Source organism: Symphodus melops, assembly GCF_947650265.1.
Source record: "Symphodus melops genome assembly, chromosome: 17".
Taxonomy (NCBI): Eukaryota; Metazoa; Chordata; class Actinopteri; order Labriformes; family Labridae; genus Symphodus; species Symphodus melops.
This window is the reverse complement of record NC_136707.1, coordinates 7,828,434-7,850,090: the sequence shown is the minus strand read 5'-3', so window position 1 is coordinate 7,850,090 and position 21,657 is coordinate 7,828,434. Positions and strand designations below refer to the sequence as shown.

Sequence of the window (21,657 nt, the reverse complement as noted above, 5' to 3'; positions counted from 1 at the left end):
TATTGGTGTTCTGTCATCAAATGTTTGTAGTTGTCAATGATTGCCGTCACTGTCATGTTTGGCCTTGAAAGTAACCCTCAAATTTGCAACCATGTATATGACCCAACAATCTAAAGCTCTTTTGGGTTCACTGAAGTAAGTGATGGTTCATTTATTTGATTTGAATTCCTTTTTTGTCCTCTGACTTGAAAAAAGGATTAAATCTCTGGAATATGCATTTTCCAACTTCTTGTCTCTATATTGCCACCCAAAATGATAGGAATGTGCCTGTCGGAGAGAAGTGGATGCTTCTTCACCCTTTAAGGTTGTTGGTGCATCTTTAAAGAGTTTGGAGCAAGTGTAAGACCATTGTTTCAGAATCTGCTAGGCTCAATAAAACTTTCTTTGTAACTTCCAGTGGTCCTGCTTGTTTAACAAGGCTTTAGGAGGGAATGTACATTACTGCTTCTTGGGTGTCATCATTACAGTCACCACCAGGGGGTGCATCACAATTGTAGCCCCTTCTGAGGAAGAAAAACAATCTATTGCATTCTTTGTTACTTCATTTCCAAAATATTTAAATAAATTGATATAATAGGTCATTGTAACCTTTAAAAGAAATGAGAACAATAATGAATATGAAAATGTTAACATTAAAGTATCAATTAAATTGTTTTGTAAATATGAAACCTTCACCACAAATATTGTTGGATTTAAGAAATCCATTACTATAATAAACAACTTGCGTCGGGGGTCTTGTATTTGTTAAGGAAGATGTTTAGTTGACACTTGTTACCCTCAAACGATCAAATCTGAAAAAGACTTAATTATAGTTGATTCCTTAAAGGTGACGATACATTGGTCCTCGTGGTACTCATTAATATTTCATCAATCAAGGATTTCAGCTCAGCTCGTGCGCGCGCTTTAGCCTGTCAGGTTTTGAGTGAGACGTAAAAAAAAAAAAACCCAGACCCAGACACGCTGCCGCGCGCGCTCGCTCGCCCAGACGGCGGCCTGGATGCCTGAGATGAGCGCGGGACGGCAGTGGTACGCGCGAGAGCTTGGCTGGGCCACGTAGCGGGGCTGGAGACGACCCCGTTGAGCAGTTATCTCAACAGCCCGTGATGCACATCAGCACCGAATCTCCCACATTTTGCATCAGATTGTAGTTGGCGTTTCTAAAAACACATCCGCTAACGTAATGGAAGAGCGAACGAGAGAAGTGCGCGTGCAACCCTGAATCTGTGCAACTCTGATTGCACGATCGAATGAGGGAGGTCACTCGACCGAGGTAAGCAAGCAACCCGACCACAATATAATGCTGTATAACTTAATTTTATCCAGTTACATGCATGACAGGCATCATGCATGCTTAAGGAAAGCACGGTTAGGTCACCGTGTACCAGGAGCCGGGGCTGCTGTGAGTGAGCTGAGCTAGCTCTGACTTTGTGACAGTGTTGAGTTGAGTGGGTTTGTCTGCACACCAGTCACTATTTATTTTATTTGTATGTAATTCAACTGCTCTTTTCATCATGCACTAGAAGAAAGTTGTATCGATCGTCGTGCATGTCATCGAGTTGTCATCTGTCTTCATGAGGGTAAAACAGCTGTCACACGTCTTTTCTTCAAAGTGCATTATTATTATTATTAACTGTTACAGTCATGCTACCGCTGCTATCTGTAAGCTAACTAGCTTTAATCTGGGCGGTTTTCTGTTTTTTTTTTTTTTTTTGAAAAAGTGAAAGTCGTCCATCTCCTGTGGGCCATTGCACGTCGACAAAGACGGACCGGGATGGTTAAGCTTGTGCAATGTAAAATAATTCCCACGAGTTTTAAGGACCTTAACTGCTCTAAAATATATAATGGCTGCAACGTGAGCTAATGTAGCTAAGTTAGCTTGTCATGTGTGTGCAGGTTATTACCTATTGAGTGTTGGACTAGCTAAGCTAAGTAGCCTAAGTTGGCTAGGCCCACAGTGTGACTGCTAATGTTGCTTTTTTAGTTTTAGGCATTTATTTGCTTAAGTTTTGCTGCAACGTTTGATTTCTTAAAAGCGTAGCGATTTAAAACCCCAAATTAGCTTTTGAACAAAGCTGTGTCTTCTTATCAGCCACTTTACAAAGTACGTGTTTGTCAGTGTTTCCGATCGTATTTAAATATGTTTAGCATTAAACAACGTTAAGATTGTGTATTTAAAATACAGGTGAGCCCGTCGTGACGATACAGTAGTTGATCACCTGTCAGGTTTCTGTGTAGTGATGACAACACATGAAGGTGGTTGAGGAGGACTGAGGGATGACTTGATAATCTCTCACTTCTATGAAACCTTAAAAGATTTATACGAGTTAACCAAATCACCAGGTACTACTCTGATGACCTGATTATGAGCTTTAAGACCAAATACCTAGAGAGACATGGAGCACCCCCCGCAGTGCAGCACACAGTGAGCTGTTTAAGGTCTTATGAGTTTGGACAGAGTGAGGAATGTGAACCCTCACACGGTCCTCCACAAGCTGCAAAAAAGGGGAAAGCTCATTAAAGTTCGGACTTGAGAGGGGAGCACTGCTGCACAATCAGAGGTAAACATGGCACATGTTGTCTGCTTTCCGACTCTCACCTTCTTCAAATGTTGACATTCTTGGTTGATTGGTTGGTGCAGTTGCAGTTAAACTCCAATTCTTTGTCAATCAAGTCTTAAGCCGTAGAAGCATCTGTTATAGGGATCACTTCGTAGCTCACTCTGTGTTGGATGAATTGCAGCTTCTCGTTATGTCTCTGAAACTTGATTGAGGAAGTCTCTGAATTACTTGTATTTATTGAGAATTTCTGCAGAGCATTAGTAATGTGTTGGATTACTTCACTGTGCTGGCAGGAAGACTGTTTTGTCCTTTTTTTCTTTTTCTTGTATCAGGGTTCAAAGTTCACCACTGAAAGCTATCTAAGCTCAAAAACCGTCAGCAATGATCATCATTTCAGTAGGTTTGACCTCCCAATGTGACAAGGTTAGGCTGTAAACTAATTACCAGTGATATTGAGAAGACTGTGCTTTACTTGTTTCCCACATCAAAGACTTTGTCGTTTCACTGTGAGTGAAATTCTGAAATGACTCATTGAACATCATAAGCGGGTGGAAGGGTTTTTACTCAAAATGGGTTACATAACCACAGTGTTTGTTTGTTTATTTGCTCAAGTGCAGGTTTTTACAGTGTCAGCAATAAATATAGAACATTTCATTAGTTTTAAAAATTGACTAGTTTATAAGCTACATCTATTACCTTAACATTTTGACCTTTATTTTAAACTTTATGATATTATTTAAATTGAACAAACTTTGCGTGTTGGGTTCAGGGATTTCTCTTCCTCTTTCATCCAGACACTCAATGATGCCATGTGAGTTTGGGTGCTCTGTCAGTGCCGCGCTCTCCCTTCCCCTGTAGTCTTAATGCTCTCAGAGCCGCTGTCGAATTCTCAGAAAGGATCAGAGTCGGCGTTCACAGGAAGACAGGTGTGCCTGTACGCAGGGATTGTTAAATTCGAAGTAAATGCTTTTTACTTGTGCTTTCAAACGATTTTAGTTTGTGTATCTAGAAAACATCAGTTAGTTAGTTTGCATTTTTCTGTTTTTGTTCTTGCTTTTCTTTTCTTTTTTTTTAAACTCTCCTGCAAGACGCAGTTACAGTTAGAACAGGAGAATCTGCTTATAATAATTCTTTTAGGAACAATTCGACCACAGCCTAAGACTGGAAGTACTGAAAGTTCAAACAAGAATTATCAGTTTTTGTAATGCGTGCATTGATCAAAGTATTTGTGGTTTTACATTTTTGCTGAAAACTTTCTGACATTTCAATGACAAACGATTATTTTTTTAATCCCAAAACTGTTCAATATTGAAAAAAATGAAAATGTTTTGATTCCTGTTAAATGCTGATTTTGACACCCCCCCTCCCTCCCCCATATTTCTTTGTGAGCTTCTTTGACAAGTTTCTCTTTCAGTTAAGTTTATATTCAACATGAGACAGGATGTGCCAATCACACACCTAAAGGGAGGCGTCCTCATCAGGACTCTGCTGTGTAAAGTGTCCATCAGAATAGCATAATCCCATTCGTACACTGCAGACGGAGCAACTTGGGGTTAAGTGTCTTGCCCAAGGACACGTCAGACGTGACTGTAGGAGCTTGGAATCAAACCCCTGACCTGCTGGTTGAGAGATGACGACTCTACCCACTGAGCCACAGCGCCCCCCCCCCCCCCCAAAGAAACCTCATTCTGCTCGCTGCTGCTTGCTTTGTTTAAAAGATCCGGATGACGGGCAGAAACTACAAAGTGTTCACGCAGAGTATCAATAGATCACTACACCCTCACTCTTGCATGATTGAAGATGAGGGACGAGCATAGAGGATAGCTTAAGAAAGAAGGAAAGATACAGAGGGATGTTTGTTGCCTCTATGAAAGGAAATGTGTTGTTTGTTTCTTGCACAGGGAGGTTTTCTAGTGCGCAAACCGCCCTGGTGCATTCTCATTATTGTGAGCTGGGTGTAAGGTTGTTTGAGGTCAACCAAGTTTCAACCAGGGACAACCCAGCACTGATAAATACGAAAGTCAGGAACATACAAACACCCACAAAGGGGGTCCTTCTCCTTCAAATATATATATATTTATTTGTTTTTAGATGCTTTCTTTCTTCTTCTTCTTCTTCTTTTTTTTTTTTGCATCTTTACATTGCATCAACTATCATGAAATGACTGCAGCTTTCAACATGCACACGGCTCTAAAGCTGCGTTGTAAGGCTGAAATACAGTTTCCTGTGGTTAGATTGCACTACACGCTCCTGAGCTGTGGTTACACTAAAGTCTTCAACAGTCAATGGGAGGTGTGAGTGCAAGATGGTGTGCACTGTTTCAAAAACCCCAAAAAGACCAGCCCCTGTGTTCAATCAGTTCTCTGCATCGAGTCTGTGTGATTCTTGTTTTAAGTGTGTCAGTTGTTATTTTACTGCAACATATAGTTGACGCGTTCTGTCAGTATAATAACTGAACATGTTTCTTGTTCTAAATGTTTCCTGAAATGAATTAATAGTTCAATGTCGTGTCAACCTAGAAAGCAAACTTACCTGAATTTTATATTTGATAGTGAGGTGTTTAGGTTGTAGCCTGGACATGTTAGGAGCGCCTGCTTCAAGTCCACACAAACATGAATGTGTGAATGCTGTGGTTTTTACTCCTACACGCACACTGAAACGTTTGTGGGCGAACATGCTGCTCAGTGTTTGCGAACATGTCAACATGGCAGTAGTTTCAGTTCAGACTCTGGAGTCAGCGAAAAGAGCAACTTTTTCTTTTTCTTTTTTTTCTGACCTCGTCGTAAATTCTCCGTTTTTTCCCTCTTCATAGGCAAGGCACTGTGAATGGCTCTTCAACGGACGGACGTCCTCCTCACACCGGTTTCGTGTCTGACGTTCGCCTCGTCTTTGCTCGTTCTGCGATTTGAAGACGCGGGCGCTGAGCGGGCCAGCGGACATCAGAGGAAGTAAATCTGCATCTCACATCCTAACAGAGGGATTTTATCACAGTCTGATATACGAGCATATGGAACAAAACTTGGAGAAGATTGTATGTCTTTCCAACTGTATTTCCTACCTCGGACAACATGGATGCTCTTTTTGAATCAGGTTGACTACCTGTCTCCTCATCCCCTCCTTCCTGTCTTTTCCTTGGAAGGAGGGTGGGGGATTGGTGCAGCATCCCCTGCCCCTCCTTGTAGAATAGTCTCGTCTACCTCGGGACATCAGCAGTGATTTAGTTTCCTTGGCCTTTTGTTTCATGAAATCTTGCAAGGGCCTCAAGGAAGAGGTTTCCATCCCCAGCCTTGGCGGCATGTCACAGGAGGACGGACGCAGGGTTCCGGTTTCGCAGTCCTATTGTCACCCACCTGTCCCAGATCTGGACCAGACGAGCAAGCTCTATAAGAGGGAGGTTGGTGGTAAGCCTTACTCTGTGTTAGTGGACAATAAAATGGCAGCCAAGACGTTTGTTGGAGACCAGAACATTGGTCAGCTGCCCTCTCAACATGCGACTCCACAGCAACATCAGCAGTATTTCAGAGAAGGGGGACCAGGGCAGGAGGTCGGGACACAAGGGTCCCAGGCCGGAAACGATGGCACTTCTGACGACTCGGAAGAAGACTCGGAGGAAGAGGGTGAGGACGAGGACAAGGAAGGGGAGGAAGGGGACTTCAAGCGCGAGCAGATCATCGTCGAGGTCAACCTGAACAACCAGACTCTGCACGTTTCCAAGGGAGACAACAAAACAGGAACTGCAGCGGACGACTCTGACAGGGATGGGAGCGACGACGAGGAGGAGGAGGACGAGGAGGAGGAAGAGGAGGAGGACGAGGAGAGCCCGGATGAAGATGAGGAGGAAGAAGAAGACGACGAGGAAGAAGATGAGATTGAGAGTCGGAGGACAAGGTCAAAGAGAGTCTGCAGGGTTGCCAGTAGCACGGCAGCAGCCAGCCAGCCACGGAGGAAAAGCCTCCGAAATTCCCTAAGCACAGCCTCATCCGGGATGACCACCAGGGGGCGGAGGAAGCGCTTGGAGCCGCCGAAGAGCAAGCGCAGGTCAGCCAGATCGGCCCCGTCGTCTGTCGGCGTCACGGCGACCGGAGGGAGAGCGGAGGCGGAGGAGAAGGAGCTGCTAGCGTGCGAGAAGTGCCCCCGAGTGTTCAACACGCGCTGGTACCTGGAGAAGCACATGAACGTCACACACAGGCGAATGCAGATCTGCGACAAATGTGGCAAAAAGTTTGTCCTGGAGAGCGAGCTGGCCTTACACCAGCAGACCGACTGTGAGAAGAACATCCAGGTAAAGATAAAGTACATGTTTATGACATGAGGAGCTGTCTAAAACAACGCTTAATGTGGAAGAAAAAAAAACAACATAAGCGTGTTAAAAGTAAAAACAGGCTGAAGCTTTAGTCAGGATGAACTTCTCAAACTATTCCAATTCAGAACCTGAAAAACCCAATCACATCTACATAAAATAAACCTTTATGTATCCCACAGCGGTGTCATTGAATGGTAGAAGAGGGCTCCGTTTGGTTTCACTTCCCTAAAAGTCAAACATAGAGAGGCAAGCAGATTAATGCCCAAGGGTAATGTACTTTATTTAAATATTTTTATTTAGCCAGATAAAGACACGGTTCAATCCACAACCTGTTGAAACCATCTTCAGCTGTGAAGACACAAATTCATTAACCAATTCCTTTAATCGATTATCTGTTTACTTCAGTCTTGTTGACAGACGTTTATCTGTCAATAAGACTGTTTGTTTCATGTTTGTTGCATTTCCTTTTGTCAATTATTTAAAAAAAAATCACTTTTAACCCCACCACTTCTTTCTTGTCAGTCACAACAACATCTTGTCATAATAGAATAGATTTTCGTCTGTCTTTGTGATAAGCTGAACTGACTTGTATACGTTTAGCAAAGACGATAGAACAGCGTGGCCTTTATTGATTTAATCTTAAGTGAACTCTGTTTTCTATTAAGCAAACAAAATGCATAACTAGTGACACACTTGTGTTGTTTGTGTTCGCTGATAAGCTGAAATAGATCGTTAAATTAATTCAACTTGAGTTCAAGCTTTCATCAGGTGGATCCTCTACTGCTCAGATGCACCAGGACCACATAACTGTCGTAGCCCAGTGCTTTATAGAAAGCTAACCTGAGATGACACTTCACTTAAACTGTGAAGGTTCACTTCAGCTCAATGTAGAGGTTCCAACGCAGACGGTTCCATTGAAGTGAAAATATTTCTTAAGCCATCGACTTTTTTGTGTGAAACATGTTCTGAAACATGAAGCTGCTTAAGGACTCTACAAAAGTTAAAAGGTTGTAGAAAGAGAGACAGAAGGAAGAAAAAAAAGCTCACATGATGGCTTGGCCTGCGTAATCAGAAATCCTGGAAGGAATACACAAACAAAGTCATGGACTCTTTGTAAGGATAAGAAGGAGGATGTGTGTTTGTGACATCTTGATGCTGTGGGTTTTGCTTCTCCGCAGCAATCCTAACACAGCACCAAAGGTGAACATGAAGGGGCTTCAAAAAACACTTCACAGTGATCAAGTCAGTCGCAACTTGAATCCAGGCGAGAATTTAGTTTTCTAAAGATTTGACCATCAAAACCATAGAGGAAAAAAAAAAATAAAAAAAAATCCTGACCGAAGCGTGTTAACTGAAACAGGTTGAGCCACAGATTAAAATGTGACATTTGTGACTTACTTCTTGTAAATGTCAATATGGACATTTAAGTTGTCTAGTTACAAATAAAGGGTAGTTAGTTTATCAGAATTAAACATTAAAAGATCCACAAAGGTGGAATATTTTACTCCAACGTTAAAAATTACCATTAAACCTTTTAAACTGTCATTCGAAGACTTCCTGAAGGAATACAGGACATTAGACCCATTATGACTTTTCTCCAGCAGAGGGAGCTGCAGTATAATGAAAGGAAATGTCACCTCATAGCATCCAGCTTTAAATGTGCTTCACATTTTTAACATCACAAAGCTAAATCCTAAATGTTCTTCTTTCTTTTTTCTTTTTTAATTTAGTGCGTCTCCTGCAACAAGTCCTTTAAGAAGCTGTGGTCACTTCATGAGCACATTAAGATTGTGCACGGCTATGCAGAGAAGAAGTTCTCGTGTGAAATCTGTGAGAAGAAGTTCTACACTATGGCTCACGTTCGCAAGCACATGGTCGGTAAGTGAGGGCCTTTTTTTTTTTTTTTTTTTTAAACCAATGTATCTCGTACTGGAGGAAACAACAGGAACAACGTCATTTAGTAGACAGATAGACATTTTATTCCAACGAGTTGACTCATTGCCTCTCTCTCTCTCCATCTCCTCTCTTTTACCCAGCTCACACAAAAGACATGCCGTTCACCTGCGAGACGTGTGGGAAGTCGTTTAAACGCAGCATGTCTCTAAAAGTTCACTCGCTCCAGCACTCTGGAGAGAAACCCTTCCGATGTGAGGTAAGGTCATCATAGTAGCATAATGTGTCCCGTCCACATCCAAAGTGACCACTTAGATTCAGGTTTCAGCCCTCCTTGCCTACATGGATTGTATCAAACTCAGATGACAGGTTATATAAACGTGTATTATGAGAACCGGATTTCCTGTTGTGGGACACAAAATAAACCTGAGACAAATAGTTCTTTTAAGTGTCCAGGAGGGTTGTCCTACTGTGTGAAACGAGTCCTTCGATATGATCCTAAACACACATTTAGTTCTAGTGTAGGTTTTTAGTGCCAGCTGTTTGTGAACAGCTGCACTCAAGATGTTGAAGCTGAAGCTTCTTCGGCTCGTCCTCAGCGTTTCTCCTATCGACCGTTCACATGCTCCTTGGTTTGAAATATGTGTCGCCGTGTTAAAATGCCTTCTGGTAACAGATAAGATATAAGACTGACCCTTTTATGAAGACAGTTCCCAGATCTCTTACCTCAGCTTCGCCTCTGCTGTTAAATGGACTCATCAGCCTTTTACAGATCGCCATTCAGCAACAATGCTGCAGCATAGCCCCGCTGTCATTGGCTCTTTGTACGCTCAGATTGATTCCTTAACAGGGTATCATGAATTCACATTGCATTACATTATTGCAGAGGACAGACGTGTAAGCAAACAGGGTGGGGGGGGTCACACACACGAAGACATGCACACACACACACGCACTCTATGAACTGAAAGTTACAGTAATTTGTTGTTCTTTATTTAAAAAGGAGCCTGGAGGTTTGTTTGTTTGTTTTTCCACTTTTTTTTTTTGGGACCATAAAAGTGTCTTTCAGAGTGGGAGCCTCCTCCTGTGGTGTGAATATTCATCGGGCAGTTATGTCATCAGACAAGCTCGAGCCAGACCAGGTCAAATATTAGCAAACACCACATTATATAAAAGAAGAACAGAATACTCAAGTGTTGTACAGCTTTAGAAAGCTCTTATGAAAGCCTTTTGTAACGTTGCGTCTTAAGAGATTTTTTATTTTTTATTTATTTTTTTCTCCCTGCTCAACAATGTCTGGTCTCTGTTCATTATCTTATCTTTGTCCTGATTGGTTAAATCAGAGGAACGTCGACAGATGGGTTCTACTCAACAAAAGATCTTTGATGTTGAGCTACTTAAATCAGCGACACTCTGGGAACTGTGTGTGTGTTGGGTGGAGCTGTTTAATGAAATGTTTGAAGTCATACTGCAGCGTGTATGTTATGTATAGGTCGTTCTCCCAGTTCTGGAGTCTCGTATAGAAACAGATGAGAGGACAGAATCACCCACAGCCCTTTTATTTAGCCAGGTGGGGCCTCAAGGTTATAAATATCTCATTGTAGGAAAAAAACCAACCATTGAAATACAAACATGTGTTGTGGTTTTAGGCACTCTAATAACCAGGTTAGCCTGCTGAAGAACATAAATAAGTTAACCATGATGTACGTATATAAGAAACCTGCTTCCTTTATCATGTGAAGGAATTAAGAGAAAGCTGAATTAGACTTATGGAGGGAAACGTTCTTGACCTTCCTTGAATAGTTTTTTGGGCTTGGCAAACCTCTTGGTGAAACATTTCAAACCAATGCTCGAGTCGAAACAGTTTTAAACACATGAATGCTTCCCTGACTTCCTTCTCTCACTGGTCCCAGTCAGCCTGGTTTACTGTTTATAGCATCTGACACTAGGCCATGAGAAGTAGTTGTTCTGCAGCGATGTTTTTAAATACGGTCACATAGCAGCTTTTTAACCCCTTAAAAGGCTTGTGGATGGTTTTAATGAATCGCTCTGTAAACGGATGTGAGAATGCGTGTTCAGCTATAGAGTTTCACAGCAGGTGACGTCCCCAGAAAGAGCAGAGTGTCGCCTGTATTGACCTGCTGCGTGCATGTTATCTGTCCTTTCTGCTGCAGAACTGTGACGAGCGATTCCAGTACAAGTACCAGCTGCGCTCCCACATGAGCATTCACATCGGACACAAGCAGTTCATGTGCCAATGGTGTGGCAAAGACTTCAACATGAAACAGTATTTTGACGAGCACATGAAAACACACACAGGTGAGAAAACTACAACTTAAGCTGCCACTAAATGTACCCATAATCCTGCAGACAGAGCAGCTCACTGTAATTCTGTTGTTTTTTAAAACTCTTTCAGGAACCTTTCCTACACAATGAGGAGCTAAAGCTGAATCCTTAACCCATGTAGTAATGGTGATACCAGATAAATATAGCCTTAAAAAAATCGACTTACACACGTTTCTCGCAGACTTTTCTGCAGAAACAATAAGTGTGCTTTTTTACTGTTTATGGTTACTCTCTTTCAATCTCTTGATTCGTCTTTGCTCTGTTCCATCTCACCGTCTCTGTATTTATCATGCAGGTCTGAGCTGCTAGCTGTTTGTAACGTCAATAATAAACTGAACGTTAATGACGTTACAGCCGCATGCCGTCTGTCGCTCTGAACTTTGACAAACCCACTCTGTCTTTATCTTCGTGCACGCTTTACACTTTAGTGTTTCAGCTGACTCCCACAGCACGCTCTGCAGCTGCACCAGTCCAGACACACACACACACACACACACACACACACTAAATGTTTGTTGCATAAAGCTCATAGAGCCCAGTGGAACCTGTCTTTTATGTTTTGAGGTTTCTCTTAGTTCTTCAGTAAAGTTGACGTCCCTGACGGAGGGTAATAAATATTCTTATTAAAATGCAGCTTTTTATAAAACTGACTTTTACACATAATTATTTGTAAGCATTTTCAAATTAAAGTTTAATCTTACAGCCTTTGAATGTGCATACAGTAAAACTCAGTATTGTAAAGAAGTTGAAGTAAGTTATTGTAATGTTCTCAATTTGTGGAAAAAAACAGCAGAGCAGATGGTGTCAGAAAAATGACAAATTGGCTGAAAAAGGAAAATCACTAGACTGCCTCGGCACAGCTTTACAAGGCCCCGCCTTTCTGGCACCAGTCTTCTCCCCTTTCCAGGTTCTACATTTGAATATCACTTAGTTGGGCCACAATGAATAACAAAGAACGTTCCGCTCAGCTTCACTGCTTTGCTACATCTTCACAGTCCTTCGGTTAAATATGAATAGGGACCAAAAAAAAAATGACTGTGTGGTCTTCATTTAAAAAATAAATAAATAAATAAAACATCTTTGTGTTTTCAATTGATGCATATTTTACACGTTTTATTCTGCCTTTTACATTTCTCCATTCAGAGAGCTTCAAATTCTTCCGAGTGCCGATATGAGAACTTTAGCCTACAAATATGTTCCTGCGTGGAGCCAGCCAGCCGCTCCCCGTGCAGTGTCCTAAAAAAGAATGTTCTGAGACGTTTCAAGCTTAACATTATAGTGAAAAGAGCAGGAAGCCTTTGCCCAGATTTTGTAATTATAGGAATGTTTCTACATCAAAGAGGGACTTGCATATATTGTGGCTTATAAAGACTACCCAGACATGTGCTGAATTACATCCCTCTGATTTTCTGTCCCTGCTGCATCGCTATTTCTAAGACCAAACTGAGCAGCGCCTCCCGCTCCTCCCTCTCTGTTTTTTTTTTTTTTTTTTTTTTTCTCCATCCATGTCTGTCGAGGGCGGAAACACTGTCGACCCTCATGCTTCTATTTGTAAGGTGTAATTACTCTACCCTTTCCACAAGCAACTACTTTAGCCTCCTGCAGGAGACACGCCCGGTGGTGCCCTATAATAGACGGCGCTCATGTTAAACAAACTCTAAACGTTTGCAATACTCCACACATTTAACATTTTGGTAAGTAATGTAGCAGTAAGAGAAGACGAGCACATTTAAGTGTCACCTTTTGATATTCAGTTGGTTTGGAGCATCTTCACACGCCGCACGCCAGAATGAGGCTTTTACAAAGCCCTTCAGCAGCCTGTTAATAGACGGCTGTGTGGGTGGTAGCAGCCACATTCAGCAGCTCCATGGAGGGAGGTTAATGAGAGCGGTAATTCCAACGGAGCTGCTGTTGTTCACTTTCACATCTCCTCTCCTCGAAGTGTGAATTGTAATAGCTTCCCGTGGAGTGGGTGGCTTGGCAGCAGGGACTCTCGGATACAAGATGGCAACATGTTTTAAGAGACGCTCATCGCTCTCTGCGGAGAGAAATGGTTCGAGGGAAAGGTAAAAAGGTTGTCACTGCGAGATTGAAATTGGTTTCTTTAATCACTTTTTTCCAGCAAAAAGATTCACCTGATTCATCGTTTCCTTTTCTCTGTGAAGCAATCACCTTCTTGGTAATTGAAACATTTGTTGACGTCCCTCCTCATCTGCGTTTCTTTGACTCTGTGCAGGAGAGAAGCCTTTCATTTGTGAGATTTGTGGGAAGAGCTTCACCAGCCGGCCCAACATGAAGCGCCACCGCCGCACTCACACCGGGGAGAAGCCGTACCCCTGCGAGGTGTGCGGCCAGCGCTTCCGCTTCTCCAACATGCTCAAAGCACACAAAGAGAAGTGTTTCCGGGTCACCAGCCCTGTCGTTCTGCAGACCAGCGGCCCCCCCGTGCCTGTTCGCGTCTTTGCCAACTCCTTCTCGTCCTCCGGCCCCGGCCCCTCAGCTGCCGTCCCGGCCACCACCTCAGCACCCCTCGGCCTCAGTCCCACAGGAGCGTCCATACCTCCACGAGGCCCGGTGGGACATACATTCTCCCATGTACAGCTCCACTCAACCCCCTCTCACCATCACGCCCACCCCCAGGCAACCCAGCAACACCTCTCAAACGCCCCACCTCACCCCCACCACCACCTGGCCGTGCCCCCCGTCTCCCACCTGCCCCCACCCCCGGCTCTTTTTAAGAGTGAGCCATTAAACCACTGCGGGCATGAAGACAGCAGCTACCTGCATCATATGCCCCCCCCTGACAAGGGCCCCGGGGCCCCACAGCACCACTGAACCGTGCTCCAGCTCTGCAGGCCCACACCGTACCTGGCCTTGACGCCCGCTCCTCCACGTCTTTTTCTCAGTATCACAGTTGGACGGTTGCGCCTCCTAAAAAAGATTGAAACCATTCAAGCTAAACGTCTGTGAATCGGACGGACACACCCGGCGTGCACACATTATTTAAGAAATACCCTGCTCAACTGACAAAGATTAAACAACCTCTAGATTATTTTTTTGGTGTACATTTTTCTTAGAAAGTTTACACGAGATGACCTCTGTGTGAGCTCTGTGTTGTACATTTGACAGGTGTAAAGTTTCTCGTTTTCATCTTAAGCTGCTGATGGAAGTTGAAATATGTATTACCTGATTGTCATGTGTCATCAAGGATCAGTGTCATTGAAATTTCCTCTTCACGTGAAAGTCTCGACTCATGGTTGAACACTGGTCTGGACTCTTGCTTTGTGCGCGGGTTCTTCCCCATAGCAATACTTAACTTGTCCTCCTTGTTGTAGTGCGGAGCCCGGGCGCCCATACAAATGTTCATTGAATGTTGGAACTGGTTCTTCCTGAACCTTTGTCTGTCCTAAGGCTTTCTGTCAGAAGAGCAACAGCAGTAGTGTCAGGGGTGACAGTGAGGGGGAGGGGCTATTTTTGTAATGGAACTTGGAAAAAAAAAAAAAAAGGTTTTGTAAATGTTTGTAGAATCTAGTAAAAGCTGGATTCATCACGTGGTCAACAAACGGTGCTTTCCATTCCAGTATAAAAATATTTCTTAGATTTCTTTTCCATTTGATTTTTCAGAGGTGTGATATAACATAATAACAAAACATGTCTTGCCAGCCTGGCTGTTTTACAACGGCCTTGAGATTTGACCAGATGTTTTATGAAGACGAAAGTCAAGTTATGCAGGACATGCCGCAGACGTACGCACACATACTCAAGCACACACAAACACACAAAGGCAAAGACCGTATTGTCACTGATTCACTCACTGGTATTTCTGCACCCTCAGCTCTCAGTACTGTTGGTCAACATGCTTCGAGATAACAGGTGACTCTCAAATACTGCCACTGTGAGGGGCCAGGACATGGCCCCATCAGGATTTACCCCAACCTCCTTTCGCTGCTGTCCAAATGATACGGGTTACCATGTTAAAGGTCATTTCTCACAGACACACACACGCATACACACAAACACGCACACACACACACACACACACACACACACACACAGTACACACATCTGGGACCTTTCTCATCACAGTTCTTAACAGGCAAAATATGCATATTCCTCTCAGCCTATATTCCACAGTTTAGTGTTTGGGGGTTCTTGTGATGTACAGGTTACTTTGTTTGTTTTGTTCTTCACTTGGATCATACCAACATACTCTGATTTACACAGGCAAGTGAGTGTCAACCTGTCGAATGTTGCCTAAGCAGAAATGATGGCTGATGAGTCATTCATGTCTTTCTTACTTTTCTTCTTTTTTTTTTTTTCTCTTTTTTTTGTTATGTCCTCTGATCATTTGCTCCGTTTTAAGCTAATGAATGGTTCTGCAGTGTAGATATACTGTTGTTAGCACATGATAGGAAATGTCAGGATAAAAGGCAGAGAAACCATTTATTTTAAAAATACGTGTTTAAACAAATATGTGATGAAGTCAGCGATGGAAGAGACAGAATTGAAAGCCGATGGTGTGAATGTTTTTAGGTTCAAAGAAGCAGAAATTAATTTGGATTGCCTGGTTCCTCAGCCCTTCACCCATTCTGCCTGCTATCTGATGTGTGTTTAGGGGACTTAGCATCGAGCCGTGTGTGTGTGTGTGTGAGAGAGAGAGAGCGAGAGAGATAGCATGCATTAGCCTCTACCAGTCTTTGTCTGGTTATCCCCAGTGCTCTTGTACCAAAAGCTGCTTTTACACAGTGTGCCCCATATATATAGTTGCATTTCGGGATACCGGAGATGGACAATAGCAGTAAATTTAACTCAGTTCTTTCTGCTGCTCAAACAGATTATAGTCTGAAGTGGTTAAGCTCTGTAGTTTGGGATGCCCCCTTTCTTTATTTGAGACCTGCAATTATCCTGCCATTTCTGTGGGTCTTGATAACGGCTGCATTTTCTGCTTCACCCTGTCCCCTCGGGTTCACTGCTGCTGTGCTTCAGCATTTTGCAGTATGGATCTTTTGTCTTTTTCTTTTCTTTTTTAATTGTTATTTTAAAGCCTTTTTTTTTTTGTGTGTGTGTGTGTGTATTCTCTGCACTTTACTGCTGCGTGGGAGAGGCGCAGGGAAAGGAGGGACTGACAATGCATTGTGGAACAGAGTGCAGTAAACGGCTGCATGGGAAGAGGTGGAGGCGGTTACTTTGAGTGGATGTTTTTTAGGCAAGGAGAGGAGGAGAATCCCGGGTAGAGTTGGATAGTGTTGAGGGGGACCAGAGCAAATGAAGGACTTTTTTTCTTTTTTTCTTTTTTAAGTGCACACAGTTAATTCCCTACTTTTCAAAGAGGAACACATTTGCTCCAGCACGGACCTCTGCTCAAAGTGAAATTAATGTTATTTGCTTTTGTAACTTTACACAAGCCTTTTCTGAACAGTCTGAATACATTCTTCTGTTTTGTTCATCCACAGAGTGTCTCTCGATCATGTCCTGTTTGGTCTCTCAGTTTGCCCAATGATTCTCCTCCTCCTTTCTTTGTTATATAGAATGCACTTTCTACTAAAGTTCTTGGCTAGTTAAGAAAAAAAAGTAACATTGTATGTTCTTTAAAGACGTTTAAAAAAAAATACAATATAATTTTTCCCCTTTGTATTTTTAACCACTTAATGTAGCATTGTGTATTTTATTATTGTATCTGGTACAAAATGTGCAGCTTTATAATGTCCTGGTTTGTCCTTTTTTGTATGTTATCTGGAGATTGGGAAGAAGTGGAAAAAAATTGGGCCTTTTTTGATAATGTACATTTAACTGACTGCTAACTTTGAAAGTAAAAACAAGTAGCCATGATTATCACAGAAGTGTGTGCCTCTTTATCTTTGGATGCAGCGAGTTTATAATGGAGATTTACATACGTACAACAAGATGATCAAAGATGAAACGTCAAATAAACAGTGTACACAACTTGTTTCTAAAAGCAGGTCACTGGGTTTATTCTTTTATTCTGGGGTCAACTGTAACCATGACGTCTGCTGGCTGCACATGAAAAGCACAAACGTGAGCTGCTGAGCTTTCACATGACGAGGGAACTTTTAGATCCCTTTTTTGTGACCGCTTCCTTCTCTTTGGATGTGCAACCAAAAACGAAAATAGACATGATATGATAAAGCATAGCATTAGGCTAAGGGACATTATGTTGGTCAGAGCCTTTTCTGTCAACGACCAATGACAAAGATTCTAATGTAAGGTAACATACAGCTTGGGTCTTTACTTGTCAACACAGTCGATTTTAGATGAGCAGTGTGTAGAAAGGGGTATTTACAGTGTAAGAAAAATGAATATCAAACCCTGGGTAGTGTGAAAAGTTTTCCCCAAAACCTCTGGTAGTATAAACTAGAAGTACGTGCACATTGTCCATTAGCAGATTTTTCTTCCTCGAAGGTCACAAAGACTTTAAGTAGAAAAAAACAACTCCTGCAATGCTGTGTGCCCTCTACCACCATATAGGTGCTTTTAAAGTGGCACAGCAATGAGTCACGCCGTAAGGTATCTGAGCAAGAAGAGTGCGAGTGACTAACTGATGGTGAGTGGGTGGTCAGGTAGCGAGGCTCACTTCAGGAGCACAGGAGATAATAACACACTGCGTGAACATCTCCATTCCCATTTGAGTTTGAAAATAGTCCCTCACCCCAGCTGTTAGTCATTACGCCTGGTGGTGTAGGGGAGGGAGGAGGCTGCGTCTGTCAGCAGGGAGATAAGAAGAGCAGGGCTTCACGCTGGGTTTTTTTTAGGGGGAGCGCTCATTGCAAGGAAGTTGATGCTTGGTTCATTAATTGCTGTGTTTGTTTGTGAGGATTGATCTCAAACGTCTTGTGGAGGGGAAAAAAAGCCGCTGCCATTGCCCCCGCAGCACATCTTTCACTGTATATTTAATAAATGAAATGGAAAGACTGCATTCTTACACATTTGAGCTAATGTATTACATTGTGCTGTTTGTTCTAATCCTATTCTCAGTTGCGATTCTGTGGTTTGTTTCCCTCACAGATGAACTCAGTGGTCAAACATAATGTTTTTCTCTCATTTTGACACTGACCCAAATTCTTATCAGTCTGACGAAGGAGGAACATTTAACCGTTTGTTAGAGCAACTAAAAAGCACTTGAAGCTGTTCTTGAAATAAACTTGCACACTCATGATCTCTATTTGGGGCCGCAATTCTTTTGTATCAAACTATAAAGCATATTCGGCTAATCTCAACTACTTGAGAGATTAGTCAAATATGTTCCTGTGACTGGATAAAACCATGTACCATGCTTCGTGGTTTCCTTGCACCAGGCTCGAAAAAAAAAAACCTGCTGATCTTTTCTTGACTATTCTTATTTGTTTTTCCCGTGTCCCATTTTCAATGCTCATTTGGCATGTTTGTGAAATGTACTTTGTGTTCAAGTTATAACCTGCCTTGAGCCTGAGAATCATTAACACGTAAAAATAGATTAGAAAAAAATATTGACACATTCACTGTGTTAACACTGACAGTCCTGAGGTTATTCAGGAAACAGAACATATACTGTCCTTGTTTGTCTTATTTTTCTCTCTTCCCGTTTCCTCCCTCCTCGCTCTTTCCTTCGAAGTATCGTGCACGCGCTCAGCGGGCTGTTATTAAATGGGCGGATTTGTAGGCGCGGTCACGTGCGCAGCCGCACCGGTGGTTTTGACTGTCACATAAAAGTGATCGTCCCACCGGCCGACCGGCGGATCTCTGCTTCTACTCCCTGTGAGACCGGATCGGATCGGAACCAGCGCAAGTGAAACAGTAATACCTTTTTTTTTCTTTCTTTTAAAGACGGAATCGATTTTTTGTGGAAGTTTGATGTAAGTGTAACGCACGCGAGCTCTGATGGTTGTTTTCTTAGAGAAGCTTTGTTTTGATTGGCAGGTTGACAAGTTTTATTTAGACTGATCTGCTGTCTTTAGTTGTATTTATGCGTTTTAGTTCAGTTGAATAAAAGGTGATTTTAAATTTTTTTCTAGTTAAGTTAGACAATTGTTTCAGTGAAAATGTATTTTAATGAATCCATTGTTTCTCCACCAATAGAGATAAAAACCAGCCACTTGCTTGAAGGAGCCTTGTGGTAAAACACGTAAATTAAGCAGACATCCACTGCTGAAATCCCCGATACCATCAGGTATGCAGACATAAACCATTATGCAAGCTACAACAAAGGGCTGACCTCTTTGCTATTTAACATTTGAAATGTAGGATGCCTGCTTACAGAATCTGCATGAAGTCGATTCTACTCGCCTAAATGCAAATAATCCACCTTCCCTATTAATTTTCTCTTCTGCAGCAGGTCAACGCCGACTCTACCTTCTGTAGCCTACTGCCCACCTTTGTAGAAAGTCAGTTCAGAGTCTTGCTGTGCCCTCATCTGCTGGATGGCTGCTTTGCTCTCAGCCCTTTTTAAAGTTAGACAATATTAAGATGGTTTTATGTTTTCGTCTTTATATATATATTTGATTCTGTTTTACCTCCATCCAACCCCCCGTTCCTTTGCCTATTTATACAGTGGTGTTTTCCATCCTCAATAACCTCCACCTCTTGACCCGCCTCAAGTGGGACGTGTAAGGCTAGTGTGAGAGCACTAGTGGAGATTTGATCCCACTTTGCAACAGTAGGGAATAAGAGGTGTGGCGTAGTCAATCATGGGGGATTCGATCTTCAACTGCTGTTATGTCCCACCCCACCCCTCAGGCGACTGGGAGTCCCCCAGGTCTAGACGTGCAGAGATCATGGCCTCCCACATCTCCAACGACAAGCGCTTCCTCATCTTCTTCGACTTCGATGAGACGATTGTGGATGAAACTAGCGACGACATGGTGGTGCAGGCCGCACCGGGCCAGCATCTCCCTGGTTGGCTGAAGGACACCTATCAGCCTGGCCGCTACAACGAATACATGCAGCGCGTACTGGCCTATCTGGCCGAGCAGGGCGTCACGGAGAGCGACATGCGTAGCATCATGGAGAAGATTCCAGCAACACCTGGCATGCTCACCCTCCTGCAGTACCTCCGCACGCGACCCCAGACGGACTTCGAGGTGGTGCTGCTGTCCGACGCAAACACCTTCTTCATCGAGTCGTGGCTCCGGCGCGCAGGGGCGCGCCAGCTCTTCCACCGGATCTTCTCCAACCCCGCCACATTCAACAAAGACGGCCGGCTCGTGATGCGACCCTTCCACTCCCACGACTGTCCCCGATGCCCAGACAACATGTGCAAGCAGGTGGTGGTCAGGGACTACGTGACCCGCAGGACGCAGGAGAGGGGGCGTCCGTACCAGAGGGTCTTCTACGTCGGGGACGGAGCCAACGACTTCTGCCCCACGCTCTCCCTTGGGCCCCGGGACGTGGCTTTCCCGCGGAGGGATTTTCCCATGCACCGGCTGATCACAGAGACTCACGAGGCCATGCCCGGGGAATTCAAGGCGGTCACAGTGCCGTGGGCGAACGCAGAGGACGTGGTGCAGAGGCTGAGGAAGCACGTTGTAGAGTAGACGCTCACAGACAGAGGGGAAGATGATGACACGAATAAGTCATATCCCCAGATAATATGTTCAAGGCAATAAATCATGTGTCTTTCCAACCAGCACGTGCCTTAAGCTCCTCATGTTTTGGCCCAGAGATAAGAGGCCCAGTTTATCATCAGCAGGTTAATGATTCTCAGCAGCATTGACCCAATGCTTTGTTATAAATTGATAGTTGGGTCTCAGTATGTTTTTATTGTTGAGTGTAATGTATCATTTGCATCACTAATATTCTTTAATGGGACTTGGTTTGCTTCTGAACTGGGTCACTGGGAAATCAGTACTGTATAAGTACTTACCATATTTTTAAAAAGAAAAGGAAATATGGACAGCTATTAACTTGATGTCTGGTTACTTTTGAATGACAAGTTTAAGTGTTCTACCACAAACTGCACTTTAAGAATATAAAAAATAAGACATTATAGTCTCAGTAAATAAAATCAGACTATGGTGCCATAAGATGAAAATGGGCATTTCTCTATCTGCATCTATTTGAATTGAGGAGATTCTCAGAATAGGTCTGATTAACATATATGTTATGACTTTGTTGTAAGAGTGTTTTTGTTTGTTGAACATGTCAATCAGTCTGTGTGTCTTCACTGTGTGGGCTCGGCCTACTGAAGAGCTAATAAACACCAGCAGGAATAAAGCCATCAACTGAAACCTGGTTGTGTCTGACTTTATTATCAAATATGTCCACGTGATTTAATTATTAACATCACTATATGTTCAGGACTTCTGAAGGCTATATATTTTATAATGGAAGATAATTAAATTATTGTGTAAGCTATAACTGAACATAAATCACAATGTTGAGCACACTAATAATGAACAACTAAACATTATAGGCTCATTAAAGCTACACAGTTCGTCCTATGAAATCAAATGAAGAAAGATTAATTTAAAATAAACCAATCTAAAGGTTTTCCCTTGCAGTGTGGTGTTGTCTTTTTTGGCTATATTTTCGTTTTAGTAGTCTACCTTAAAGGTACACTATAGA

At 42.9% G+C, this 21,657-nt stretch overlaps 2 protein-coding genes across 11 annotated transcripts; both read left to right on the top strand.

The window, feature by feature from the left end:
• Positions 1–964: 964 nt before the first annotated feature.
• On the top strand, positions 965–17,043 carry znf652 (zinc finger protein 652). Of its 6 annotated transcripts, none has more exons than XM_079366472.1 (7): positions 965–1,270; positions 2,891–2,981; positions 5,371–6,840; positions 8,592–8,739; positions 8,898–9,013; positions 10,929–11,073; positions 13,337–17,043. In XM_079366472.1, the coding sequence occupies exons 3-7, from the start codon at positions 5,800–5,802 to the stop codon at positions 13,933–13,935; spliced, it is 2,049 nt and encodes a 682-aa protein (XP_079222598.1). In that variant the 5' UTR covers positions 965–1,270; positions 2,891–2,981; positions 5,371–5,799; the 3' UTR covers positions 13,936–17,043. The 6 variants fall into 6 exon arrangements, with proteins under 6 accessions (XP_079222598.1, XP_079222597.1, XP_079222600.1 ...); XM_079366473.1 differs by lacking the exon at positions 965–1,270 and adding an exon at positions 2,012–2,558; XM_079366471.1 differs by lacking the exon at positions 2,891–2,981.
• Positions 17,044–18,469: 1,426 nt separating this feature from the next.
• On the top strand, positions 18,470–21,320 carry phospho1 (phosphoethanolamine/phosphocholine phosphatase 1). 5 transcript variants are annotated; one of them, XM_079366466.1, is made up of 3 exons: positions 18,470–18,891; positions 19,174–19,264; positions 19,646–21,320. In XM_079366466.1, exon 3 carries the CDS (start codon positions 19,782–19,784, stop codon positions 20,625–20,627), a length of 846 nt encoding a protein of 281 aa, XP_079222592.1. In that variant the 5' UTR covers positions 18,470–18,891; positions 19,174–19,264; positions 19,646–19,781; the 3' UTR covers positions 20,628–21,320. The 5 variants fall into 5 exon arrangements, with proteins under 5 accessions (XP_079222592.1, XP_079222593.1, XP_079222595.1 ...); XM_079366467.1 differs by having other exon boundaries at positions 18,470–18,950; XM_079366469.1 differs by having other exon boundaries at positions 18,480–18,891; positions 19,831–21,320.
• The last annotated feature ends 337 nt before the right edge of the window (positions 21,321–21,657 follow it).

Excerpts from the sequence above, each read along its gene's own strand:
- znf652 (XM_079366471.1), top strand. The coding sequence starts at position 5,800 with ATGAAATCTTGCAAGGGCCTCAAGGAAGAGGTTTCCATCCCCAGCCTT. Across the intron at positions 6,841-8,591 it reads ACTGTGAGAAGAACATCCAG|TGCGTCTCCTGCAACAAGTC; the intron begins GTAAAGATAAAG and ends TTTTTAATTTAG. Across the intron at positions 9,014-10,928 it reads AGAAACCCTTCCGATGTGAG|AACTGTGACGAGCGATTCCA; the intron begins GTAAGGTCATCA and ends TTTCTGCTGCAG.
- phospho1 (XM_079366466.1), top strand. The coding sequence starts at position 19,782 with ATGGGGGATTCGATCTTCAACTGCTGTTATGTCCCACCCCACCCCTCA.